This window comes from Dermochelys coriacea, chromosome 23 (assembly GCF_009764565.3).
Source record: "Dermochelys coriacea isolate rDerCor1 chromosome 23, rDerCor1.pri.v4, whole genome shotgun sequence".
In the NCBI taxonomy this organism is placed as follows: domain Eukaryota; kingdom Metazoa; phylum Chordata; order Testudines; family Dermochelyidae; genus Dermochelys; species Dermochelys coriacea.
The window spans coordinates 3,581,746-3,606,052 of record NC_050090.1 but is presented as its reverse complement, the minus strand read 5'-3'; the positions used below and the strand labels follow the sequence as shown (position 1 = coordinate 3,606,052).

Below are 24,307 nucleotides of genomic sequence, written 5' to 3'. Positions count from 1 at the left end.
CAAATTGGGGTGGGCGCAGAGAAGAGCCTCAAAAATTATTCAAGAGCGGGAGAAAATGCCCACGTGCGAGAGAGATTTTAAGGGAGCTCCAGCTGGCTTATCACAAAGAGGATCAAGAGGTGACCTGATTTTACAGCATATATGGCCCTGGTTACTTGGTCACAGCGTCTACTGGGCGAACCCCCTGGGCTTTAAAGGGGCTCTTGCGTTTAGCAGAGACAGGCAGAACAAAAATCACTGGCTGGAAGTTGAAGCCGGAAACATTCCGACTGGAAATAAGGCCCTGATTTTTTCACAGCCAGGGTGACTAACCCTGGGAGCAAACGGCCAAAGGAAGTGGCTATCTCCGGACGTCTTGCTGCAAGACAGGCTGGATAGTCCAGTGCAAGTGATGATCGAGCTCCGTATGTGGGGAGCAAAGTTTAACAGCCTGGCGGTCAGACTGATGATCTTATGGTCCCGTCTGGCCTTGGACTGTGTCAAACAGGGCCAGCTGAGGTGGATGGGGCAGACATTTGTCTAATAGGAACCAGGCCAAGGGCCATCAAACTTAGTTCATGCAGGTCCCAGGGGCGCCCAGCCAATGGATATGGTTTGGGTCTTTGCCGGCGCAAGGAATCGCTGTGCACTGGGGTCAGATCAAGCTGGATGTTTATCCTGGAGGAGATCACCTGAGCCAGGCTTGCTGTACTGGAGGGAGGCGTCTTGAATTATTATTACGCTGCTGAGCAGGGGCCCCGATTCCCAGCTTCCCCAGCCCAGCACTTGGGGGCAGGTGGCTTTTGAGCTCTGCTTTGCACTCCCTATATTCCAGGTTTGCCCTGTGGTGAATGTTAGAGCAGCCTCGGGGTTGCTCTAATTTATGCTCTGCCCACTGGGGGCAGAGAAAAGCCACAGTGCAGGGGGCTCCAGCCAGGCCCCCAGTTCCAACTCAAGCAGGGAGCCCTGACACCAGCTCCACATTGGCCAGAGTATATCCCCAGTACAGGGTGAATTTTGGCCAGGGGCTGCTTGTGCCCTCAGTGGGCCCTGAGCGTGTTGCCCACTGACTCCAGCAGGAGGGAGTTAATCAGTCCCACAGCAGCATCTGGTAGGCGTCAAAAGCGCCATGACAACTGCCAAGCCCTGGGATCAGCCATGGATCCATGACATCCCTTTTTTGGGGGGGGCGGGAAGTGCCCATAAAAATAACCATAAAACAATGAGGCCCTGGGCATATTCATTAATTTCAATTGATGCTTCTTGAACAGTAGGAGTCAGTGTTAAACACATCCGGATTCATTCTGTGTCTGTTTACACATGTCTGACTTGAAATCAGGATCTGTACCTTGGGTTGGGAGGGGCCCAGTGGACGGCTGGGCAGCTCCCACAGTGTGACGTGGCTGGAGGGGGGGCAGAGGGACTGGGGGCCACAGGGGCTGGGGTGCATGAGTCACGGGCACTTTGCATTGGATGGGGGCTCCTCTAGCTGGCCTCATGTGCTCTGAATCCGCCCCATTTTCCTGAGGTAGATCCATGCAGTCTGCACCCCCGCCATAGTTCTTGACACTCCCCTGCCCCCCCCCCCGGATCCTGGGAGAGGGCTGTCCCCTTGCTGGTATGACTCAGAGGCGGGGGGGGGCTAGCCCATAACCTGCCCCCTCCTCCAGTGCAGAGCTAGGTGCAAATAAGCGGCTCCTTGCAGGTTCCATCTGCTAGAATCCCTCCCTGTGGGCCCTTCTCCACCCCTACCCTGCTGCGCGCTGGGAAAATCTGCAGACACGCACACACCCTTTACTGCTAATGATGCCAGGGAGTAGAGAATTCTGGGTATTTTTTTCAGGTCATAGTAGCTGAGCACTCCTGGGAAGTGTTGTGTCTGTTTTACAGGTGGGGAAACTGAGGCACAGAACAGTGGGGGTGGGGGGGGAACTTATCCAAAGGTCCCCCAGCAGCAGAGCCAGGAATAGAACCCAGGTATCCTGCCTCCTCCTCCTCCAGTGCCCTAGCCACTGTACTGCACTGCCCCATTGTACGGATGGGGAAACTGAGTCACAGAGCCTGGACAGTGACTTGCCCAAAGTCCAACAGGATGCTGGGACTTGGACCCAGAGCTGCTGAAACCCGGAGCTTAACACACCCCCCACCCCACCAGCAACTGCTAAACCAGTCTTCCTACCCGCCCGCCACCCCACTGCACTGCATTCGGGGATGTCTGCCCCAGCATGGGACCCAGCCAAGGGCCGGACAGGGCTGTCATAACCCTGCTAACACACAGGCTGCCCTCCCCTGCTGACTTCCAGCCACCCTCCCCCATGCGGGCTCGGGGGAATTCCAGCTCGGCCTGGATTTCTTCAAACTTATCTCCTGCCATCTGCGTCCACTTCCCAAAAGTCAGCATGCTCTCTGGCGCGTGGCCTGCCCGCCTTGCAGCCTTCTTCCCACCCCGCCTCGCAGCCGACCAGCAGGCCCCAGATCTTGGGATGGGGGGGGGTCACCCCAGTTCTGGGGTTATTTTTTTTTAAACTCCACAGCCTGTTTTACAGGGTTTTCCCCCACCCTCCCCCAATGCCGTTAATTAAATACACCTGTTTCTAAGAAGAAAAGTGGGCCTAATGGATTCTGTGCCAGAGACGAGGTGGGCGAGGGGAGACCTCCTTCTGTTGGGGACCACACCAAACAAATTCTAGGCTGTGTAGCCATCAGATCCCCCCTGCCGGCTTTGAATGCTGGGTTCTCAGATCCCTCCCCCCCCACCAAGCTGCTCCGACTGGAGCTCCAGGAGAAATTGCAGGGGGAGAGGGAGTTAATACATGCTTCGCCAGTGGGCTGATGTAGCTATTTGCCAGGCAGCCACAGGCGGGTGGCAATCAAGCCCCAGGAGCTCCCACCCCAGCTCGGGAAGGGAAATGTCACACAATGGTTAGAGAGAGACTTACCCAAGCACATATATGTGACAAATCCAGCTTGAAAGGCAGAGCGGATTCGATCTGGGTCTGCTGGGCACCTGGGTTCTGTTCCCAGCACTGGGACTTGGGGCGAGTTATTTGTAAAAGGGGAAAGTTTAAGATCCAGAGGCTTTGAAAGGTTGGTGTGCTACAAGCGTCCTCCAGGCCACGCTCACAACTGCTGCACTGGGCTTTCTGCCTCCCACAGCCACAGCCTGCAACCACAGGCCCCCTGCTCTTCCCAGAGCTGGGAAAAGGAACCCAGGAGTCCTGAATGTTATTTTGCTGCTCCTTTTCCAGAGCCAGAGATAGCAAACAGGCATCCTGGCTCCCAGACCGCCCTGCTCCAACCACTAGACCCCACGCCCTTTCCAGAGCCAGGGATAGAACCCAGGCATCCTGACTCCCAGACTGCCCTGCTCCAACCACTAGACCCCAACCTGCTGTAACCCCAAAGGCTGGGAATAGAACCCAGGAGTCCAGGGTCCCTCATTCAGCTCATTGGAGCCCAGTTGCGCCATGGCTGGCCCCAGTTTGAACCCAGCTCCAAAGGAAAACATGCTCCCCCAGCCCCCGTGCCTTCCCAAGCCCAGCCGACAGCAGCTGTAGGACACAGTGAGCCAGAAAGAGGTGGGGTGGGGGGATCTAGTGCAGGGGTGGGGGGGGGGTTCTGTGTGGGGCTGTGCGTCCATTTCCAGCCCCTTCACGTCTCCAGCCCCTCCGAAGACAAGAGGGAGAGCATCAGGCCAGGGCCACCCTGGGAGCCCCCGCAAAGGCTGCCCGGCTGCAGCTGCAGCCAGCTCTGGGTTTGATCTGCTTGGTTGTGTGTCAGGGCTCTGAGCAGCTGGGGAGGGAGGGGGCAGAAAAGGGAGGGGGTGTGAGGGGAGGGGGAGCAGGAGAGGGGAAGGGTGTGGGGGAAGGGAGGATATGTATGGGGGAGGTGAGGGGTTGCATAGGGAGGGGGAGGAGTGTGGGGGGAGGGAGAAAGGATGACATGTATGGGGAAGGGAGGGGTTGTGTAGGGGGCAGAAAAGGGAGGGGGAGCAGGAGGGGGAGGGGTGTGGGGGCAGAAAGGATGATATGTATGGGGAAGGGAGGGGTTGTGTAGGGGCAGAAAAGGGAGAGGGTTGTGAGGGGAGGGGGGCAGGGAGAGGGGAGGATATGTATGGGGGAGGGGAAAGTTTGTGTAGGGAGGGGACAGAAAAGAGTGGCTGTGACAGGAGGGGGAGCAGGAGAGGGGGGTGTGGGGGAAGGGAGAGGGGAGGCTATGTAGGGGGGGAAGGGAGGGGTTACATAGGGAGGGGAAGGGGCAGAAAAGGACATGAGTTGTGAGGGGAGGGGTGGGGTGTGGGGGGGCAGGGAGGCTATGTATGGGGAGGGAGTATGTGGAGAGGGGAGTGTCGGGGCAGAGAGAGCGGGGGGAACAAGAGGGGCAGGGGAGGCTGGGTGTATGGGGAGGTGGATGTTTGCTTAATGAGCCCCAGCTAAATTCCTTGTTGGGGTGAGTTTTTTCCAAGGGCTCACAGGAGGTGGCCCCTGGCTCTGGGGCTCCGTGGTCTGTCATAATGAAGGAAGGACACTTAAGTGGGGGGGCTGGGAATCAGGACTCCTGGGTTCTTTCCCTGGCTCTGGGAGGGGAGTGGGGTCTAGAGCAAGGCTGCATCAGAACCAGGACACCTGGTGTCTCTGGCTGCGGCAGGGAGTGTGGCCTAGTGGGTTGAGCCAGGAGCCAGAACTCCTGGGTTCTAATCCTACCGCTCCCACCAGCTCATTGTGCGGCAGCCACTTTCTCCTGGGCCTCAGTTTCCCCATCTGCGAAAGCTCGGCTAACGAGATGTGCTGGGGACAGTTATTCCAATGAGGGCCTCGAGAGAGAGAGAGAGGAGAGTCCAGCGTCACTGAAAACATCACTGTTTATTTACGGCTGGCAATATTTTTTCTCTTCCAAAATTAACTTTAATAAAAAAACAAAAACAAAACAAACCAGAAGTAAAAAGAACAAACACGTCCAGCCAAGTTGTACGTACGATACAGGGGCCGTAAACCAATCCACCAGACCGGTAACATAACATCAGATCCTAACCAGCGCCAATGGATTTACAAGGCAAACTTCACAAGAAGCCAGAGGAACTAAAAACCCTGGGGCGTTAAAGGTGACTGTGACAGCATAAATAACGGACAAAGCTGTTTGAAAATCACAAAAGCTCTGGCGAGCAGGGGTCTGAGCCGAGGCGGCTGCTGGCCCAGAGGAAAGCGTAAAGGTTCATTTTTGGTCACAAGTGGCTGTCCCACGATTTGGATGGAGACAACGTTACTGGAGGCCTGATCCTGGCGCCTGGTCCCTCCTGCTCTAACCACTGACGGGAAGCAACACACTCCTTTCCCAAAGTTGGGGGTAGAACCCATGTAACCTGCTCCCAGTCCCCCCACCCCTGCTCTAACCACTAGATGCCACTGCCTACCTAGAGTTTACGAAGGACCCAGGAGTCCTGGCTTGCTCTAACCACTAGCTCTAGCTACCTTGAGCTGGGAAAAGAACCCAGGCGTTCTGGCTCCTACTGCTTTGCTCTCACCGCTAAGCCATGCTCCACTGGATTGAAGGGCATTGGGGAAATCTGAGGCGACGTTGGCAGGAGCAATCCATTAGCGCTTGGGAGGGGCTCAGAGGCCATGGTGATGGGCAGCATAGGAGCATACAAATACCTGGATAGCTTGATCCCTCATCTCCTCTCAATTTCACAGCCCTCAGCACCTACCACTCACCCCCGTCCTGCTCCCTCACACCCGCCGGTCACACACAAATGTCCACCGACCTCCTGTGTCACCCTCCCCCTCCTCGTCACAGCTCAGGGGGTCACCTCAGCCCAGGAGGGCACTGAGGGCCTGCCTCAGGAGGGCGTGACACAGCTGAGAATAGAACCCAGGAGTCCTGGTCTCCCTCCACTAACTGTTGATCTTTACTCTCTCCTAGAACTAGTACAGGAACCCAGGAGTCCTGGCCCCCTTGCTCTCCCGATAGATCACACACCGACCCAGACCTGGGAATGGATCCCAGGAGTCGTGGCTCTCACCCCTAGACCACACGTCAAGCCGGACCTGAGAGTGGAACCCAGGAGTCCTGGCTCCCTCCCTAACCAGCAGAGCGCGTTCCTGCCCAGACCCGGGAAGAGAAGCCCAGCAAGCTGGCCGCCGACCCACTGGTCTGAATGCCACACTAGACCTAATGCCAGTTTTGCACTATCATGATGTTCCTATCTTGCGGTTTTTCCATTTGCAGGGGTGGGGTGTTATTTGGAGGCCACATCAAATAAATCGGTTGATTCGCTGGATGGCTCTGAGGACAAGCAAAAACGACACCAGGAAAGAACTGGCCGAGGGGTGGCAGGGATAGAAGCTGTGCTGGGGGGATGAGACTGGAAAAATACGTACCATGCAGCCCAGCTACAAAGCAGGGCAAAGCAGATGGGGTAGGAAGGGGGTTCCCCCGTGGGTGGGGAAAGGAAGGGCCACCTCCACCACAATTCCTCCCCGGGGCTGAGATTCACCCTTCTGCATTGGGACAACACCCCACAGGAAGTCACTGGAGGTAGGACAGTTCTGTGTCTGTACAGCACCTGACATAACAGTGTCCTGGGCCATGACGGGGCACCTAGGTGCTACTGTAATACACCTAAGAGCAATAAAAATATACAGCACCTGGCACGTGGTCCTGGGCCAGGATGGAGCACCTGAGTGTTACTGTAATACACCTAAGAGCAATAAAAATATACAGCACCTGGCACAATGCAGTCCTGGGCCATGACTGGGCACCTGAGTGTTACCGTAATACACCTAATAGCAAAACAAATGTACAGCACCTGGCACAGTGGGGGTCTTGGATTATGACTGGGCTCCTGGGTGCTACTGTAACATAACTAATGCTAATAAAAACATACAGCTTCTGGCGCAATGGGATCTGGGCCATGACTGGGGCACCCGAGTGCTACCGTAATACACCTAATAGCAGTGAAAACATGTAGTGCTTGGCATGGGGGGAGGGGGTGTCCTAGTCCTAGGGGCTACGCTAACGCAGTCAATGATAATAATACCCTGGGGGAGTGGCTCAATTTACAACCATGCTGAGGGAGACAGAACCCCCTACTTCAGGGCTTAAGATGATCTCTGACTATCAGAGATGAGACCGATTCCCAATGTGGCGGGGAGGGGGGAGCTTATCCCCCATCTGCCCCTGCAGGGTTCTTACACCTTGCTTTGCAACACCTGGGGCTGGCCACCCTCAGAGCTGGGATACCGGGCGAGACGGGCCTCAGCTCAGCTCCAGTCTGGTGCCCCCTCTGACGTAAACCAGGTGGAAGCGAGATCAGAGTCAGGTCTATGAACAAAGAGGAGCTACGAGACCATCTGAGGGCTGGGGAAGCTCAGTCGATTTCATTAACCATGGAGACGATGTGATGTTGGGCTAGAAGTACTGCCCTAGGTTGGGTTAAAACCCCTGAAACGGATGAGCTAGCAGCTGTCCTTCATTCAGCTTCAGCGTAAGATACAACAGCATTCTCCAAGACCACAGCAAACCACAGCCACTCAGGAATTCAAAAGACTTTGGTGAAGGGGAGTTTGGCAGAGTATAGATTTTGGGATAAGTGTCTTGGAGGAACAGCACAAAGAGAGGGAGACACACAGAAGCAGAGAAAGAGACAGACACACCCACAGGATGTGTGCTGCTGTGGGTAAGGAAGCGAGCTCTCATGTTTTGGGTCTGCCTGTATTCAGAGAAACAGGACTTTGTATGGTCCCTTGCAAACAAACACGATTGCATCAAAGGTGTCAGATTCTATCGTCAACTTCTCTTCCCAGCTGGAACAATTGCAGGGCCCCCACCTTTGACTAGCTGCTTGAGTCAAAAAGGGCGGTCGGACCTACACGGTTGATAGTGGAGGGCTTGATAATTGAGCAAAGGCAGAACAAGATCTAGAGGCAGGGAGTTGAAGTGAGACACATTCAGACTGGAAACAGGGAGGGGGCAGCAAGAGTGTAACAGGGCAAGGAGCTAACCATTGCAGAAGTTCCCCAAGGGACAGGGCAGATTCTCCATCTCTCAGAATCTTTAGATCAAGACTGGGTGCCTCTTGCTAAAGATTGGCTCGAGCTCAGCCTGAAGACATGGGCTGGACGTAGGAATGGCCAGGACGGGCTGGCTGCCTGGATTATACAGAAAGGCAGAATGGTGCCTTCTGGCCTTTAAAAAAAAAAAAAAAAGCTACAAGAGAAGGAAATTAATGACATTTTAAAACTGGCCTTGACATCTTGGACAGATTGCCCAAGGCGAGCGTTCCCCAGCAGTCAGAGGAGAAAAAAGTTGAATCTCAAATGGATGAAAACATGCAGGCTCATACATTACAGGCGGTAAAGGAGCTAATAACCCTAGAGAGATTCCCCCCCCCCCATAGGTGGGCTGTGAAATAATTTGCAGAAACATGTAGCTAAATGGTTCCATCTGGAAGGCTCGATATTAAATACCAGAGTCTCTTTAACTACCTGCTGCTCCAATTTAAAATCACCTTGTGCAATCCAGCTTTAGAAATGAAGGAGAAAAACTCATTGCAAAAAAACAGAAATAGCTGTACTGCTTTTCTAAGGAGCCGATCTTTATTTCATTGTTCTCATTTTATTGCCACCCTGTTCCTGATTTCCTCTTTTAGGGAAAGGAAACACACACACACAAACACACACAATTTCCCCTTGTTAATGTCAAAGAAAACAAGCAGGGATTCGAACATTCCAAGAAGTTTCATCCAAATCACAACCCAGGATTGCTACATCTGGAGGGATTTTACTATAGCTGTGCAATATTTAAGCAAACTGTTATTTGCATCTTGAATTCATCAGCGAGATAGACTAGACTCTCATGGCAGCTCAGCTCCAGGGAAAGCTGGGAAGAAACTGAGGAGTGGTTTTGAGTTACAGGTTTTATGGGCCTGGGGGGGGGGGGGAAATCATTCTGGAGTAATTTGGACCAGTTGCCACTCTGTAGAGCTGGAGATCCACCTAATTTAAACAGGGCGTCGTTCCACCGGAGTCAATGGGGCCAGATTCCCAGCTGGTTTAAACAGACATTGAGCTGATGATTTCAATGTTGATCTGATACAAATATTTTTAAAAACCAGTTCTACCCAACTATCCCAATGCAATTTTTATGGGCAAAATTTTCTGAGTTTAAGGTGCGTTTAGGCCTCGTAAACAGACGGACTTGGCTGCCTTGACATTTCCAGTACGCTGTGTGAGATCCTGGAGCCATCTCTTAAGCGTGGGTTGAGGACACATCTGTGGTTCCCTTGGAGAGAAAGCAACTTCCACTTCCTACATATTTTAGGGCATGCACCAGCTTCAGCTCACCAGAGCTGTAGTTTCAGTTTCTATTAGATTAATTACAGTAGCACTCAGGAAAATTGAGATGTATACCGTGCCCAGAGTAAGCAACACACCCTGCCCCGAAGAGTCCACAATCGCCCCGGGGGGAAATGAGGCACAGGGCAGATTAAGTGACTAGACCACAATCACACACTAGGAGTTTGTAGCAGAACTAGGAATACGACCCCTGGGCAACAACTCACACAGGTTTAAGAGGGACTTGTGTGGAGCTGGATTTCTGCCCGGGGAGGCCCAAACACCAGAGTGAAGGCACACCAGGGCTCGTGTGGCTGCCACAGCTCAGCATCTCAATGCACCAGAGTCCAAAGACTGAAACTGACCCCTGGGTCTAGCGATCCGAGCCAGGCTCCACACAGCTTAATGGGGACAGATGCGGCGGGGCTGGCAGCTCTGCACCAGGACAATGGCTTTCCCCAGGCCTGCTGCCCTCGCTCTGCTGGGCTGCTTCAAGGAGAGCGTGGCTGACGCCAGGATTTGGCCCGGAAGACACTTTGGTTTTCACACTTAAAAGGAGCAGGAAAATAGTTGGGTGTATTCCTACTGCCCCCTGCTGGTTCTGCGTGGGTCCGCACTGCTCCCTTCTGGCTAGGCGGGTGTGCGTGCAGATCCCCGTGCTGGCTAAAGAGGTGTGCGTATGTCCGTACTGCACTGTGCACGCTGAAGGGTGTGTGCAGTGTGCATCCTGCCCCCTGCTGGCTAGGCTTTTGTGTGCGTGTGTGTCCCCCTAGTGTCCACTCCTCTTTACAAACACCCGCACCGCTCACTTTGGTCCCCATCCAGGTCCAATCAGCCGAGGAACGAGCTAGGCAGTTAAAACAACCCAGAGGCCAGAACCGAATGCCGTTCGCCTCAGGGGGGGCTTGCAGGGCGGAGAGCACTTAGCATGTTGGCCTGTGGATGCCGTGGCCACCTGGCAGGGACCAGCACAATCGGCTAGGGCCACACGGCTTTTACAGACCAGGTCCCGCAGATCCCTCCTGGCCTGGGAGGCCTAGGGACAGTTGCTTAATTGCACGGACAGACTCTTGAGTTCAGCTGGCCTTATCCACCCCACTGCGCTTCTAAAGTCACCCAAGGAAACCAGATCCACAACTGGCATCAATGGGCTTCATTCCATTGGGGTCAATGGGCCCAGATCCCCAGCTGGTATCAATGGGCCTCAAAACAGTGGGGTCAATGGGCATCGCTCCGTTAATGGACCCAGATCCCCAGCTGGTATCAGTGGACCTCATTCCATTGAGGTCAATAGGCCCAGACCCCCAGCTGGTATCAATGGGCCTCACTGCAGTGGGGTCAATGGGCCCAGACCCTCAGCTGGTGTCAATAGAGTAATTGGCCAAATTACCCTAGCTGGGGATCTGCCCCCACCCCTGCCAATCCCAGTGGGTCAGTAATAATTCATCCCCCCCTACCATCCAGCCCCAGAAATTGGTCCCATTGGTCCCGGGTACATGCAGAGCCAGGCTGTAAAACCCCTTGCCCGACGTGGCCCGTCACGTTTTCTGCGGGGTCTCTAAGGTGCTGCCATTGATCCGCCGTGCGCTGTGCTGCCCTGGTGCCGCCAGCAGCGGGTGGGTGAGGCTGACCTGTGCGTTGCTGAAAGAGGCGATCCGGCCGCTGCCCCCGATCTGGATGTTGACGGTGGTGGAGTAGCTGGCCCGATGGGGTCCCATGTCCCGAGCCAAGTCCCCCCTCGCTTTGGGGTACTCCTCTGGTAAGCCCGGCGGCCCCATGCTGCCCGCCCGGTCAGCGTACCTGGAACACAAGCCGGGGATGTCCGGCCACTTGATGCCATCCAGTTCGTCGGGGCTGGGACTGGCTGAGCTGCTAGAGGGCGCCCTGGAGCAGCACCCCACCCTGTCTCCATCCCTAAGGGATGGGGGGCTCTCGGGGTTTCCCCTCGGCCTCCTGCCTGGCTGAGGTAACGTGGCGGAGGGGTAGGAGGTGGGCTGCAGGGGGGAGGAGAGGCGTTGGGTGGAAGGCTGGGTGGGGACGTGCAAGGGGGTGAAGGAGCAAGGCTGTGGGGGGCCACGGCCATTTCTTCCCACTGCAGGGCGTTGGCTGGAGGGAGGGGGGGAGCACACCCGCGGGCAGGCTGGTGCTGGAGACTGGACCCTGGAGCTGGGCTCTGAAGCAGAGGAGAAGGGGGTGGGCTGCTTAGCTCGAGGCGCCAGGCACATCCCCGAGAGACGGTCGAAGGCCAGCAGCACGGCTGAGCCGGGCGTCAAGGGGATGGGCTCCCCCAGCCAGCTGGAATTGCGGCAACAGCCCGGGGGAGAAGGCAACCCGGGGCTGGCACAGGGGAGAGGGCAGACGCTGAGCTGGGAAGGGTCCCGCTTGCTGGTACAATGGGACCAGGCGCTGGCCTTCTCACTGGGGAATGGAGCAGATGGGAGTGCTAGGGCTCTGGAGCCCAAGGGTTCAGGGGGCGGTCTCGGGATGGCTGAGCAAGGAGGCAGAGGCTTGGTGGGTGCCAAGGTCTCTGCTGACGGAGGCTGGGTGCCAGGTGGCCCCAAGGGGCAGGGGGACGGTCTCGGGATGGCTGAGCAAGGAGGCAGAGGCCTGGTGGGTGCTGGGGTCTCTGCCAACGGAGGCTGGATGCCAGGTGGCCCCAAGGGGCAGGGGGGCGGTCTCGGGACGGCTGAGCAAGCAGGCAGAGGCCTGGTGGGTGCCGGAGTCTCAGCTGGAGGAGGCTGGGTACCAGGTGGCCCCGAGGGGGCACCATTTCTCTTGGCCAGGCTCTGGCTGATGCAGGAGGCAGCGATGTACCTGGAAATGGCCGCGGCGCTGGAGGACAGGCGCCGGTGTGCCGGGTAGGAGGTCTGGAGGCGCGGCAGAGCCGGGAGGGGGCTGCAATCCAGGCTGCAGCTGGGCGAAGTGGGAGCCGGCCGGGCTGCGGAGCAGCCAGGCTGGGCAGCTGGGGACGGGCGTGCCACCCCCGTGGCCCGGGAAGGCAGCCGGGTGCCCTGGGACAGCAGAGCTACCAGTGGCAGGACGTTGCTGTGGAGCGGAGACGGGGATCCCGCAGCACCGGAGGGTGCCGCCGGCAGGACAGGGTCCGGCGAGGCAGGCAGGGACACCTCTCCCGTCCCGCAGCCGACAGGCCCCGGCAATGGCTGGGGCAGCAGCTCCTCCGTGCCAGGCGGGGAATCCCTGCCCAAAGCCAGGGCCCGCTCCTCGGGCAGCAGGACGGCAGCAGGCCCGCTCTGCTCCCCCGCCGGCTCCTGGGAGCTGGTGCCAGGGATGGAGGGGCCTGGCCCCAGCAGGTCAGGCTCGGCAGACGTGCCAACACACTCAGACTGACGTTCCTCCGCAGGGCTGGGGGAGGTGGATGGGACCGGCCTGGCCACCTCCGGCACCTGCTGGCTCGGGGTCACTTCCGAGAAGGGAGAGGAGGCTGGTGTCTCCGCGGAAACCTCCCGGGCGCTCGTCTCACCCCGGCGCCCGCAGGCCGCCAGCTCTGCCCCCGCCAGCCTGGCTTGGCAGCCTGGCACCGACGGGCACCCGGCTCCCTCAAAGTCCCCAGCTCCGGGCGTCGTGCCAGTTCCACCGGTAGCGCCAGGAGCAGGCAGCTGAGACCTGCCCATGCCGGGGCCTTTGCCAGCCAGATCGCCTGGGCTCGGGGGCTGCCCGCTGAGCTTCGGGGGCGATTCCACCATCGGTGGGGGTGGCGGAACAGCCGCCGGGGCAGGAAGCTCCTGCCAGGCGGGTCCTGGCTCCTCTGCCGGGGCCGAACCCAGGCACTGGGAAGCCAGGAGAGGTGGAGGCCGGTCGCTGTGCAGATCCAGGGCATTCCCTCGGGTGGCGGCCACCAGCAGCAGGTTCTCCTGGACGCAGTTCAGGTGCAGGGGGGGCTCGCGGATGAGCACGTGGCCGTAGATCCGGGGCTCACCTGGGGGAGAGAAGGGGAGAGGGGTCAGCGGCTTCCTATTGGCTTAAGCGCCTTATCCCCATGCGCAGCCAGATGGCCTAGCAGGTAGAGCACACGCATGAGCTTCAGAAGACCCAGTTCGTCCTTGCGCTGCTCCAGGGCGCTGCTCTCAGTTTCCCCATCTGTAAAAAGGGTGGTAATGAGACTGACCCCCTTTGTGAAGCACTCGGAGACTTGCTGAGGAGACGAATATTATTCTCTCTCTTACTGCAGGGCTCAGCACGCGGCCCCAATTTACCCCCGAGCTAGGGGTGCAGGGACCCCAGCAGGACAGAGCCTAGGGTCAGACCCCCTCCCCCCGCAAGCTGGTGTAAACAGGCGTTAGGAGTCCTGGAAGTCAAAGGAATGGTGCTGAGTCCCACTGCATGGGGAGATTACTCCAGCATTCACCCCAGCTGGGGATCTGTCCTAGCAAATCAACTCCTGAATCCCTTTGAGCCGGTAACTCCGCCCGTCGTGCAAGTGCCAGCAGGGGGGGCTGCGGTCTCTCGCTCAGACCCACATACATTGCTCAGATGGCAGTACTGATTTCCCCAGAGCCAGCCCCCCCCCGGCTCCGGTTTCCCAGCGGCCCTTCCCATCTACTGTCAGGCCCCCGCAAGGAACATTTTCTTTCCTGGGCTCCGGTCCCAGGACAGCTGCTTTTGTTCGGCTGCCCAGGGAGGAGGGGGAGCAGCCTGCAGGGGTTCCAGCCAACTTTCTATTCTGATCCCCCCTGGAAAGACTGTGTGTGTGTGTGTGTGACACCAAACGGGGCCCAGCTGCGCCTGCGAATGATCCCTGCACAGAGCAAATGTGTTGCAGGCTGCAAGGATCGTCCCCACCCGCTTAGGGGAGCTGGGACTAGAACCCACGTCCTTGAAATCCACCCAACTAGGCATGTACGGCTTGAGCTAAAGGAAAGCTCCGCAATCTGGCCGCTCCTCTGGCACCTCAAGCCCTGCCACAGCCGGCACAAAGTCCCCTCTGCAGCTCCAGGCACCGGATCCTGCCCTCCACCCCTGGGTCCCAGCACAGCTTTGCTCAGGCTCCGCACTCCCGTCTCCCTGGGCGGCTCTGCGCCAGCCGCACGCGCGCCGCAGGTCATTGCGTCAGGGACCCGTTATCTAGCGCTGGGACAGGCCGGGTGGCTCTGAGGCGCAGTCCAGCCTGCTCTGGTGTCCAGGCACCCGGGGACAAGCGCTCGGACAGCAGAGACTGACGTAAAGAGGGATCCAGATTCCCTGCCCCTTGCCTCCCAGGTCCGTGTAAGCCAACGGCCAGGGAGCCAGGGGGAGAACAGGCCAGCGCTGCTGGAGGATCAGATCCTGCCCCGATCTGGACTCCACGTTGCCCAATTGCCCTGGGACCCATCATGATTCTCCACACAGCCTAGAGATTTGAAGGGGGGACTGGCTGGCTCAAAGGGGCGGGGAATGGGGCCTGTCCTCTCTAGGGGGCACCGGCTCCAATCCAGCCCAGGGCAGGGGACTGGCTGGGTCAGGGAGGCGGGAGTGGGGTAAGGGGCCTTTTCCCTCTAGGGGGCGCCGGCTCTGATCCAGCCCAGGGCGGGGGACTGGCTGGCTCAGGGGGGGGAGTGGGGATCAGTGGGGAGAGGTAGAACCACCCTGCAGAAAGCCTGGCACGCAGAGTGGCACCATGGGGTGCTCTACAGAGGGTGGGGTTCTCTGACATTTGGGGCTTCCCCAGACCCCTCCCATGGCCCCCCTCCAAGCCATGCTGCAGCGGAGGATCCTACCCACCCAGCCAGAGGCCCTGGGACTCACAGAGAGGGAGGCAGGGCCCTGGCATCTCCTCCCACAGGCTTTTCAGGGTGCCCATCTTGCTGGGTGCCGGGCGGCGCGGCCCATCCTGCGGCCTCCGGGCCATCTTGGCCCGGCCGATCTTCTCGCTGTACATCCGCGCCAGGGCTTGCACCTTACTGAGGATCCGCTCCGAGTTCTCCAGCAGGCAAGGGGCACCGTCCTCGTACAGCCCTGTCAGGGGGGCGTAGCTGGCGGGCGGGACACCATCGGCGCAAGGGACCCCGTCGCCGCGGGGCGGCCGGGGTGGGGCGGCCAGATCAGACTCTTCCACGATCCACAGGGGCTCCAGGAACGGTGGGGGCTCGCGGGCAGACGCCGGCCCTTTGCTGCCTCGCTTCATCAGGGGGGTGCGCCCTCCCAGGGCATCCGCTGCCCCTCGCTCTTTCTCCCGCCAGGCCCGCCGGATCTCCGCACACGACTTGTACTCGGGCTCCTGGCTGGCAGGGGGCAGGGCAGCATGGCTGGCAGGCTGGCCCCGCCCCTTCCCAGCATCCTCTTGGTTGGCACCAGCTTCAGTGCCCTGGTCAATGAGCTGGCCCCGCCTCTTCCCAGCATCCTCTTGGTTGGTGCCATGGATGTCTGGGTTGATTGGCTGGCCCTGACTCTTCCCAGCATCCTCTTGGTTGGTGGCAGATTGGGTGTTTTGGTCGATGAATTGACCACGCCCCTTCCCAGCATCCTCTTGGTTGGTGCCATGGATGTCTGGGTTGACTGGCTGGCCCTGACTCTTCCCAGCATCCTCTTGGTTGGTGCCATGGATGTCTGGGTTGATTGGCTGGCCCTGACTCTTCCCAGCATCCTCTTGGGCCTCTTGGTTGGGGCCAAATTGAGTGCCCCGATCAAAGGCCAGGCCCGCCCCCTTCCCAGAATCCTCTTGGTTGGCACCATGAGGGCTGGTGTTTTGGTCAAGAAACTGGCCCCACCTCCTCCTAGCATCCTCCTGGCGGGCAGGGCGGGCCTTGGCCCAACAAGCCCTGCCTCCCTCACGGTCCGTGGCGCCCTCCTGCTGGGGGAGGCGGTTGAGGTGGAGCACAGAGTCCTGCACCACACCTGCGGGGGCGGAGAGGGCGCCCTCCCGAACGGGGGGGTCAGGGGCAGCCTCGCACGCCTCGTAGTAGCACTTGATCTTCTCAATCAGCAGCCGGTCGTCTCGGGCCAGCGGCGAGTCCTGCGCTGCCCCATCCCCGTACCGGGGGCAGGCCCCATTGGTGGCACCCAGCTCCCCGCTGGATGCTTCCAGCCCTGCACGCAAAGTGTTATCCCTTGCCAGGACCTCTGGCTTGCCAGCAGCCTCCTCCGCATCCAGGTCTTCTAGGACACAAAGAGGGGAAGGGCCCCGCTCCTGCTTTTGCTGCTCCTCCTCCGATTCGCTGCAGGGGGGACGGCACGGCGGGAGGGGTTGCATCACGCCGAAGCTGTCCCGGCGGGGCTCGTCTCGCCCGGTGGCGTCTCCCTCCTGAACTTCGCTTCCCTCGGCTCGTTCTTCCAGCACGGCTCGGTCCGGAGGCGGATCCTGGGAATCAAAGCAAACGTCAGCAAGGTTAGAGCCAGGCTGGAAGGATATTTCCCAGCAAAGGATCGTTCCATCAGAAAACGCTGATCCGTCAAAACCGGACCCCCGCTGGTGGGAAACGGACGCATTTCTCGCCTCGAAAACACCTGGGGGGAAAAGGGTTCTACATTTTTTAAATGAAAAATTCCAGTTTTCTGGTTCAAACCAAATAATAAAAAATATACATAATAAAAAATTAGGTAACACAGCAGCGGATTGGTGAATCTTTCATTTCACTCTTTGTTTCCGTGTTATAAAGCGTTACCTAGGGCGGGCAGGGCTTGAAAATCACCCCAAAATGTGTTACGCCATTTATGGAGAGCCCCAAGTTTAAAAAAAAAAAATCAAAAGTTAAATGAAACGTTTGAAACCACTGGAACGGAAATGAATTTCCAAGGGGCGAAAATCTTTGAGATTTTGATTTTACATCCCGATCCGGGAAGTGAAAATGTTTCCATCTCTTGACCATGCTCCTAGGATAAGAAAAGTTTCCTGTCCAGGTCTAGCTAACAGCACTTCAGCCAGCGGTCGCGACCCTTGCGGTTTTACTTAATAATCACACAGCTCCTGGAACCATGGGCTTTTGGGGGAATCTCGGCTTTGATTCAAAGACCAAAAGGAAATTGCTAGCCCTCCTGGTTGCACAGAAAAGGGGGAATCTGTGAGCTCGAAGGAGTAGAAAGAACCCTTGAATCTCATGATTTCTCAGGCAAAAATTGCAGGATTTCTCAGCCAAATCTCGGGCTGGGCGGAAGGCTGATGGCACCACGCTGGCAGAGCCGTGGTAGAAGTTTCACAAGCCCCGACGCATTTTCGGATCCCATGTCCCACTTACGGGACCCAGGAAGAATCGGACTCCAAAGGGCCCGGTCGCTTTTGAAAATGGGGCTTTTGCTCTTAAGTGCTTTTGAAAACATTACCAGAGGGCACACAGAAGTCTGAGTGCCAGGCCCTGCTCTGACCACTAGACCCCACTCCCCTCCCAGAGCCAGGGAGAGAACCCAGGAGTCCTGGCTCCTAGCCCCCAACCCTGCTCAAACCACTAGATCCCACTTCCCTCCCAGAGCCAAGGACAGAACCTAGGAGTCCAGGCTCCCAGACCCCTGCTCTGACCACTAAACCCCACTCCCCTCCCAGATCCGGGGATAGAACCCGGAAGTCCTGACTCCCAGACCAGTGCCCCATCCACTAGCGAATGCTGCCTCTACCTTCTCTCCCATTATGCCCCTTCTCCTCACGTACCTGCTCTGGCTGTGGAGCGGGGCTCCCAGGGCGCTGCTCCCCCTGCCCCCAGGGAGTCTCCTCTGTCCCCAGGTCCCTGCTCAGCCCCCTCTGGCTGAGCAGCTCCAGGATCTCCTCAGTGATGGACAGCGGCTCCTCAGCCAGGCAGAACGGGCGTGACTCAGCATCCTCACCGGGGTCTGACTCCTCGGCCACGCTGGAGTCCAGGGTGCAGACGCTGCCCGAGGGCGCCAGGGGCAGCGGGGCGGGGAACAGCTCCCCCTCACTGCCCGCATGCTGCAAAGGGAACAGGCCCCAGGCTGCTAAGTCCCCCCAGATCCCTCCCTCCACACAGGCCCCCCAGACCTGGGCACTGGGTGGGGAGAGGGAAGTGGGATTATTCACCTGTTTTAACGCCCCCCCCCAAGCTGGGAATGGAACCCAGGAGTCCTGATTCCCAGCCTCCCCCTGGCTCTAACCACTAGACTCCACTCCTCTCCCAGAGCTGGGGATAGAACCCAGGAGTCCTGCTTCCCAGCCTCCCCCTGCTCTAACCACTAGACCCCACTCCTCTCTCAGAGCTGGGGATAGAACCCAGGAATCCTTCTTCCCAGCCTCCCCTTGCTCTAACCACTTGACCCCACTCCCCTCTCAGAGCCAAGGAGAGAACCGAGGAGTCCTGCCCCTCCCCGCAAGCTGGGAGCACAGCACACGCCTTCCAACTTCCTACCCTGGCACCGAGGCCCTTATTGGCAGCAATAAAACACCAACCGGGGAAGGGAAACCCCAGAACACTCCGGCCCCTTACCTTCAATTTGGGGGTGGCTGGGAGTCCCCGACAGCGACCTCAGCGCAGAAGGGAAAGAGACAATCCCAGAGTTAGACACCTGAGTAGCCGGCCCCAAACCCACCAGCACGGACCCATCTGGCAAAACAAGGGCCAGCCCCGCTGGTGCCTCCTAGGCTCAGGTCCTGTCCCGGGCTCTTAGGAACACAGGAATTTTCAGATCAGGTCAAACTAGGGGCCCATCTACCCCGGTATCGGGCCTGCATCAGAGGAAAGGGCAAGACTTCCCTCTAGTGGCAGTGATGGGATACCAATGCCTGTCTAACCCTCCAGGAAGGCTGAGGTCCAAAACTCAGCACTGTCTGCATGTCGGCAACGCAGCCAATGAGGGGCCTGGTTGCGGGGAGCCCAGGGCTGGGATAGCAGGGAGGTGAGGGTCGGGCCTGAGGGGCACCAGGAAAGCTGTGGGAGAGCCCTGGGCTGGGATCGGTGGGGACTGCGGGTCAGGGCTGCAGGCCAGTAAGAGAGCAGGGTGGGGGAAACTTACCATTCTGCTCCTGTCCCATCTGGCTCAGCTCAGTGGCCGGCTCTGGGGACAGAGGAAGAAGAAGCGTTAGCTGAAGCCCCCCAGGGGCACAGAGAGGCGGGAACACTCAGGTTCCACCCTGCCAGGAAGAGCTGGAGCTGCTCGGGTCACCCAGGGAGCTCCCCTGTGTTGCCCACCCCAGCAGGCAGAATGACAGCCAGGGAAACTGAGGCACAAAGAGGGGACAAGACTTATACAAAGTCACACAGGGAGTCTTTGGCCGAGAACCTAGGAGTCCTGACCTTCTTGTTTCCTGCTCTAGCCACTGGACCCCACTTCCCTTCCAGAGCTGGGGAGAGAACCCACAGCCTCCCTGCTCTAACTCACTCGATCCCTCCCAGAGCTGGGAGTCAGGACTCCTGGGTTCTCTCCCCAGCTCTGGGAGGGAAGTGGGGTCTAGTGGCTAGAGCTGGGGGGCTGGGTTCTCTCCCCAGCTCTGTCACTTATTTGCTGAAAGACCATCCATGCCTCAGTTTCCCCGTCGGGGGGGGCTCCGTCTTCATGGCCCACTCAATCCTTCTCCCGTTGGCGGAGCCCACTGACAGGGAGGCCCCATTTGCACCAGTTGGGAGGTGCCACCCCCCCCCAAATCCCCACAGGAGCCGGCCTGAGTCCCGGCAAACTCCTCTCCTGCCATCACTTGCTGGCTCAGGGGCACTCACCGGACTGCCTGCGCCCACGGCGGTACTGAGGGGTGCCGTCCAACTGGGCGACGGGGCAGCTTTTGCGGGCTCTCTCCGGCAGCTCTGAAACGGGACAGGAGAGACCAGATCGGAGAGGAATCCTGCCCCACTCCTGCCTCTGGCTTCCCTGGGGCTGGGGAAAGGCAGAAGAACCGGGGCACGAGGGTCGGGATTCCCCGGCCAGCCCCTTAATGCAGCAGGGTCCTTGCACATGGGGGCATTAGCACCAGGACCCGCTCCCTGGCACACGTTCCCACCCCCACCTGCTGGCATCAAGATCCCCTGGGTGTCCCAGCTCAGCTCAACCGGGCCTGGCCCGTGGCTGGGAACGCCCCCACCCCGCTGTGCCCCGCTTTCCCCCCGGCCCCTAGGTACCTGACTGCCGCCTGCCGCGGGGGTAGCCCCAAGCGTCCTCCATCCTTGGAGAGGGGGCCGACGTCTTCAGGGGCTCTGGGCTGCAGCGGATCTCCGGGGAGCCTGGTACAGACGAGGGGTTGGAGCGTCTAACGCTGCCCCTGCCCCCTCCCCAAATGCTGTCCATGCTTCAGACCCCGGCAAATCTGGCAGCCCCACGAGCCCTGTGCTCTGCTTATACCCTGCCCAGCCCCTCCTCCTTCCATCCCCTCTCTTCCCCACCCCCTCCAGTCCTGTCACTCAGCAGCAGCCACAAGGCTATTGGCCTACAGCAGAGGTCGGGGGCTGGGAGTCAGGACTCCTGGGTTCTCTCCCCAGCTCTGGGAGGGGAGTGGGGTCTAGTGGTTAGAGCAGGGGAGGGCTGGAGGCCAGGACTCCTGGGTTCTCTCCCCAGTTCTGGGAGGGGAGTGGGGTCTAGTGGTTAGAGCAGGGGAGGGCTGGGAGCCAGGACTCCTGGGTTCTCTCCCCAGCTCTGGGAGGGGAGTGGGGTCTAGTGGTTAGAGCAGGGGAGGGCTGGGAGCCAGGACTCCTGGGTTCTCTCCCCAGCTCTGGGAGGGGAGTGGGGTCTAGTGGTTAGAGCAGGGGAGGGCTGGGAGCCAGGACTCCTGGGTTCTCTCCCCAGCTCTGGGAGAGGGGGGCTGGGTGCAGAGAGCCGCTCACTTACTTTGGAAGCTGTTCTCCAGCAGCACTTGCTTGGCCTGTAACAACAAGGAAAAGGGGGTTATGCACCTCGCTGCAGGGCACAGCACCTCCTGCAGGCGTAAGAGGGGAGCGCAGGCCCCGAGGCTCACTGCGGGAGGCAGCCAGAGCCAAGGGCTCCACTAGGAACAGGAGCGAGGTCTGAGAACAGACCCCGAGCAGCCAGTGGAGACCCCTTAGCTGCATCTTTCCCCTGCTCACCTTCTGAGGGATAGACGCCGGGTGGTTCTCGACGATCAGGCGCTTCAGGTAGTGGATCCACAGCCGCTTCTCCTCCTGGTTCCTGGCCTGCAGAGGGGACGGGGGGAGTAACACCCTCAGCTGAGATGCAGCCACTGCTGGGGCGGGGGCTGTTTATACAGGGATCCCTCCCCTGGTGCTGAGCTAAAGCTACCTCTGGGGTGGGGCGACGGGGCTATTTATACAGGAATCCTTTGTCCGGGACAGATATACAGCATCCTTTGGGGTGGAGCGCGGGGGCTGGTTATACAGGGACCCCGCGCCCGGCGTGGAGCTGCACAGGGAGCGAGGAAGGATCCAAGCGAAGGTGCAGGGGGGAAACCGATCCGGGTTTTGGCCAGGGGATCTTCACGAGCCACAACTGGGCAGGATCGCAGCTGCGTCTCTCCGGCAAAAGGACAACGCGCCCCAACACAACCCTGGGGCCGTGAGGAGAGTGCCCCCTTCTGAGCCCCCCCTCCACACTCCCTGCAGGGGGTACCTGGGGGGGGCGAGGGGAGGGGAGGCCTGCGCTATGAGGAAAGAGACCCTCCCCCCAACACAGCTCCCCCTAGTGCCGCATTGGGGAATTGCCCTGGGAACTCATTGCAAGGGCAGAATCGTCCTCCCCCAGACCCCGCTGATGAGTCCCTGCCCCCTAGCGCCACAATATTTGGGGTGTGCGGGAGGGGGGGCTGCACTCACCTGCACCACATGCTGCTGCTTGGGGATGGTGAGATCCGAGATCTTGAAGCTCAGAGGGTCCTTGAGGCTCTCCAACAGGGCCAGGTTACAGCACTGGATGGGGGGAGCAGAGCGCAACATGGTCCCTCCCCGCTCTGGCTGCCGGCCCCTCGTGGGGGCAGGGGACAGCACAGGGGCCCGGACGCGACAGGGGGGAGCTGCAGAGGGGGAACTGCCCAGGGGCCGGGCACCCCTCGATGGGGGCCACATGGGCCCACTCTACAGGGGCTAGTACAGAGCCCGCCCCGGCCACAGGGGAAAGCTGGGGAAAGCCAGCCAAGGTGAGGGGGGCCCCACGCAATCCAGTGGATTTGGGATGTCCCTCCTGCAAAGGATAGGGAGCTCCCCCCCAAGGGAATGGGGTGCCCTTTCCCCTGCTCACTCCCCAGAGAATGGGGACCCCTAATCCACCCGCCAGAGAAGAGAGCGAGCCCTGGCCATGCCCCCTTGGGGATGGGGATGCCCCTCCCCCTGTTCACCCCCCATTGGATGGGGACACCCCTCCCCCCTGCTCACCCCCGAGAGAATAGGGAGCCCCCCTCCCTCACCCACCGCCCAGAGAAGAGAGCGAACCCTGCCCATGCACCCCAGAGTATAGGGGTACCCCTCCCCCTGCTCACCCCCCCATTGGACAGGGACACCCCTACCCCCTGCTCGCCCCCCCCGGGGCGGGGCTCCCCCTTACGAAGATGTGGCTCTTGTAGACGAAGGCCGGCCCGCGGCGCTTGGCGACCAGCAGCATCTTGCTGAAGAGGAAGAAGGAGCGTTCCCGCCGCACCCGCTGTACCCGGAACTGCCCCTCCAGCACCAGCTCCCCGAAGGCCTCTAGCTTCGGCCCCATCCAGTCCACCAGCAGCCCCTGCAGCTCCTGGGGGGGGGGGGGGGAGACACGGCCACAGATCAGCCACCACGCGGGCCGGGGGGGACCAGCCGGGAGCCTGCCAAGGGGGTGACCCAGAGGGAAGGGTCCCTGGCATGGGAGGGCTCAGGTGGGGGGCAGTTGGGGGTCCAGCCAGGAAGGGACCAGGAGATGGGGGAGACCAGTCGGCATCTGCCAAGGGGGTGACCCGGGGGGGGGAGGAGCCTTGGGGGAAGGAGGGATTATGGAAAGGGCTGGGGGTCCGGCCAGGAGGGACCCTTTGTTGGGGGGGTTGACTGGGGTGGTAGGACAGTGCCCTCCCCCCCCCGCCCTCTCACCTGCAGCCGGGCGGCGTGTTCCTGCTTGCGCTTCATGTCGTTGATATACCAGGCCACGGCCGTCATGGTGATGGTGGCTTCCTCCACCACCTCGTAGCCCGCGCTGCTCCGCTCGCAGTGCCGGGCCAGCTCCTGGGGGGCGGCAGGAGAACGGCCCCTCAAGTACCCACCGGCTCCCTCCGCGGGCAGGGGCCACGGCAGCCTGGGGGTCCTGGCACAGACGCCAGGGAGAGGCCGAGCTGGGCCCTTAGGGCAACAAGGGCCATGCCCCTGGGGCGAGATCCCAGCGACGCCAGGGCCTCTCCCAGCAGGGGGCGCTGTGGGGTGCAGGGCGGGAATGCTGGCTGTGGGGCAGAGCTCCCAGGCTCTCCCAGCAGGGGGCGCTGTGGGGAGCGGGGCGGGAGCTCTGGCTGGGGGGGGAGCTCCTGGCTGGACAGTGCTGGGGTCTTTGCTCCGTGGATCCATCACAGTCACTTCAGGCAGGTGCCTGTTCCCAGAGCCCTTTGCAGGGAACCTGCGCACCCCACCCGCGCCTCTGCCCACCTGAATCTCCCGCAGCCTGGGGAAAGGGGCAGGGAGTGTTGGCCCAGCCCTAGAGCCGGGGGTCAGGAGGCTGGTCCCTTCGGCGGTGCCACCCACCTGCAGCAGGAGATGGTACTTGAGGATCCTCTGGACGGGTTTCAGCAGGTAGGTCTCCAGGGGCAGGGAGTGGCACAGCGTGGCCTGGCGCTCCCGGAAAAACCCCGCCAGCACCTGGTTCTCCATGCACTCCCGCAGCACCGACACAGAGCTGGGGGGAGATGGGCAGGCTAGCTGGGCACCGGGAGGGCACCAGAGCGGTAGGTGGCGAGCGATGGGGGACGGTGCCCGTCTGCCCCAGCACTGGGCGAGGGAAAGTGCCCGCTTGCCCTGGCACCAGGCATTGGGAGGTGCCCACCCGAGCACCAAGCGAGGGGGCATGCCTACCCACCCCAGTCTGGCTCCTAACATCCCTGCCCCCTTCCCCAAGTGGGGCTGGGGGGACACATTCAGATCCCAGTGGCCCAGGCATCCTCTCCCTCCTCCCCCTGCCCGGTGGGGGGAGGGGACCCATGCTGCTCCGATACCCCATCC

The 24,307-nt window shown here is 60.0% G+C and overlaps 1 protein-coding gene across 6 annotated transcripts in view; it reads right to left on the bottom strand.

Moving 5' to 3' along the window:
* Positions 1 to 4,822: 4,822 nt before the first annotated feature.
* PLEKHG2 (pleckstrin homology and RhoGEF domain containing G2) overlaps positions 4,823 to 24,307 on the bottom strand; it is a 54,539-nt gene continuing 35,054 nt past the window's right edge. For 3 of the 6 annotated variants that reach the window (XM_043501606.1, XM_043501605.1, XM_043501607.1), the window contains 14 exons: positions 23,834 to 23,984; positions 23,195 to 23,326; positions 22,683 to 22,865; positions 21,959 to 22,051; positions 21,236 to 21,322; positions 21,000 to 21,033; positions 20,297 to 20,398; positions 19,901 to 19,984; positions 19,200 to 19,241; positions 18,674 to 18,711; positions 17,887 to 18,162; positions 15,054 to 16,605; positions 6,703 to 13,248; positions 4,823 to 6,623 (listed from right to left, as the gene is read on the bottom strand). In XM_043501606.1, coding sequence (XP_043357541.1) covers positions 10,850 to 13,248; positions 15,054 to 16,605; positions 17,887 to 18,162; positions 18,674 to 18,711; positions 19,200 to 19,241; positions 19,901 to 19,984; positions 20,297 to 20,398; positions 21,000 to 21,033; positions 21,236 to 21,322; positions 21,959 to 22,051; positions 22,683 to 22,865; positions 23,195 to 23,326; positions 23,834 to 23,984 — 5,173 coding nt within the window. In that variant the 3' untranslated portion in view covers positions 4,823 to 6,623; positions 6,703 to 10,849. The remainder of the gene's footprint in view (positions 6,624 to 6,702; positions 13,249 to 15,053; positions 16,606 to 17,886; positions 18,163 to 18,673; positions 18,712 to 19,199; positions 19,242 to 19,900; positions 19,985 to 20,296; positions 20,399 to 20,999; positions 21,034 to 21,235; positions 21,323 to 21,958; positions 22,052 to 22,682; positions 22,866 to 23,194; positions 23,327 to 23,833; positions 23,985 to 24,307) is intronic. The other 3 variants (XM_043501609.1, XM_043501608.1, XM_038382160.2) reach the window with 3 other exon arrangements.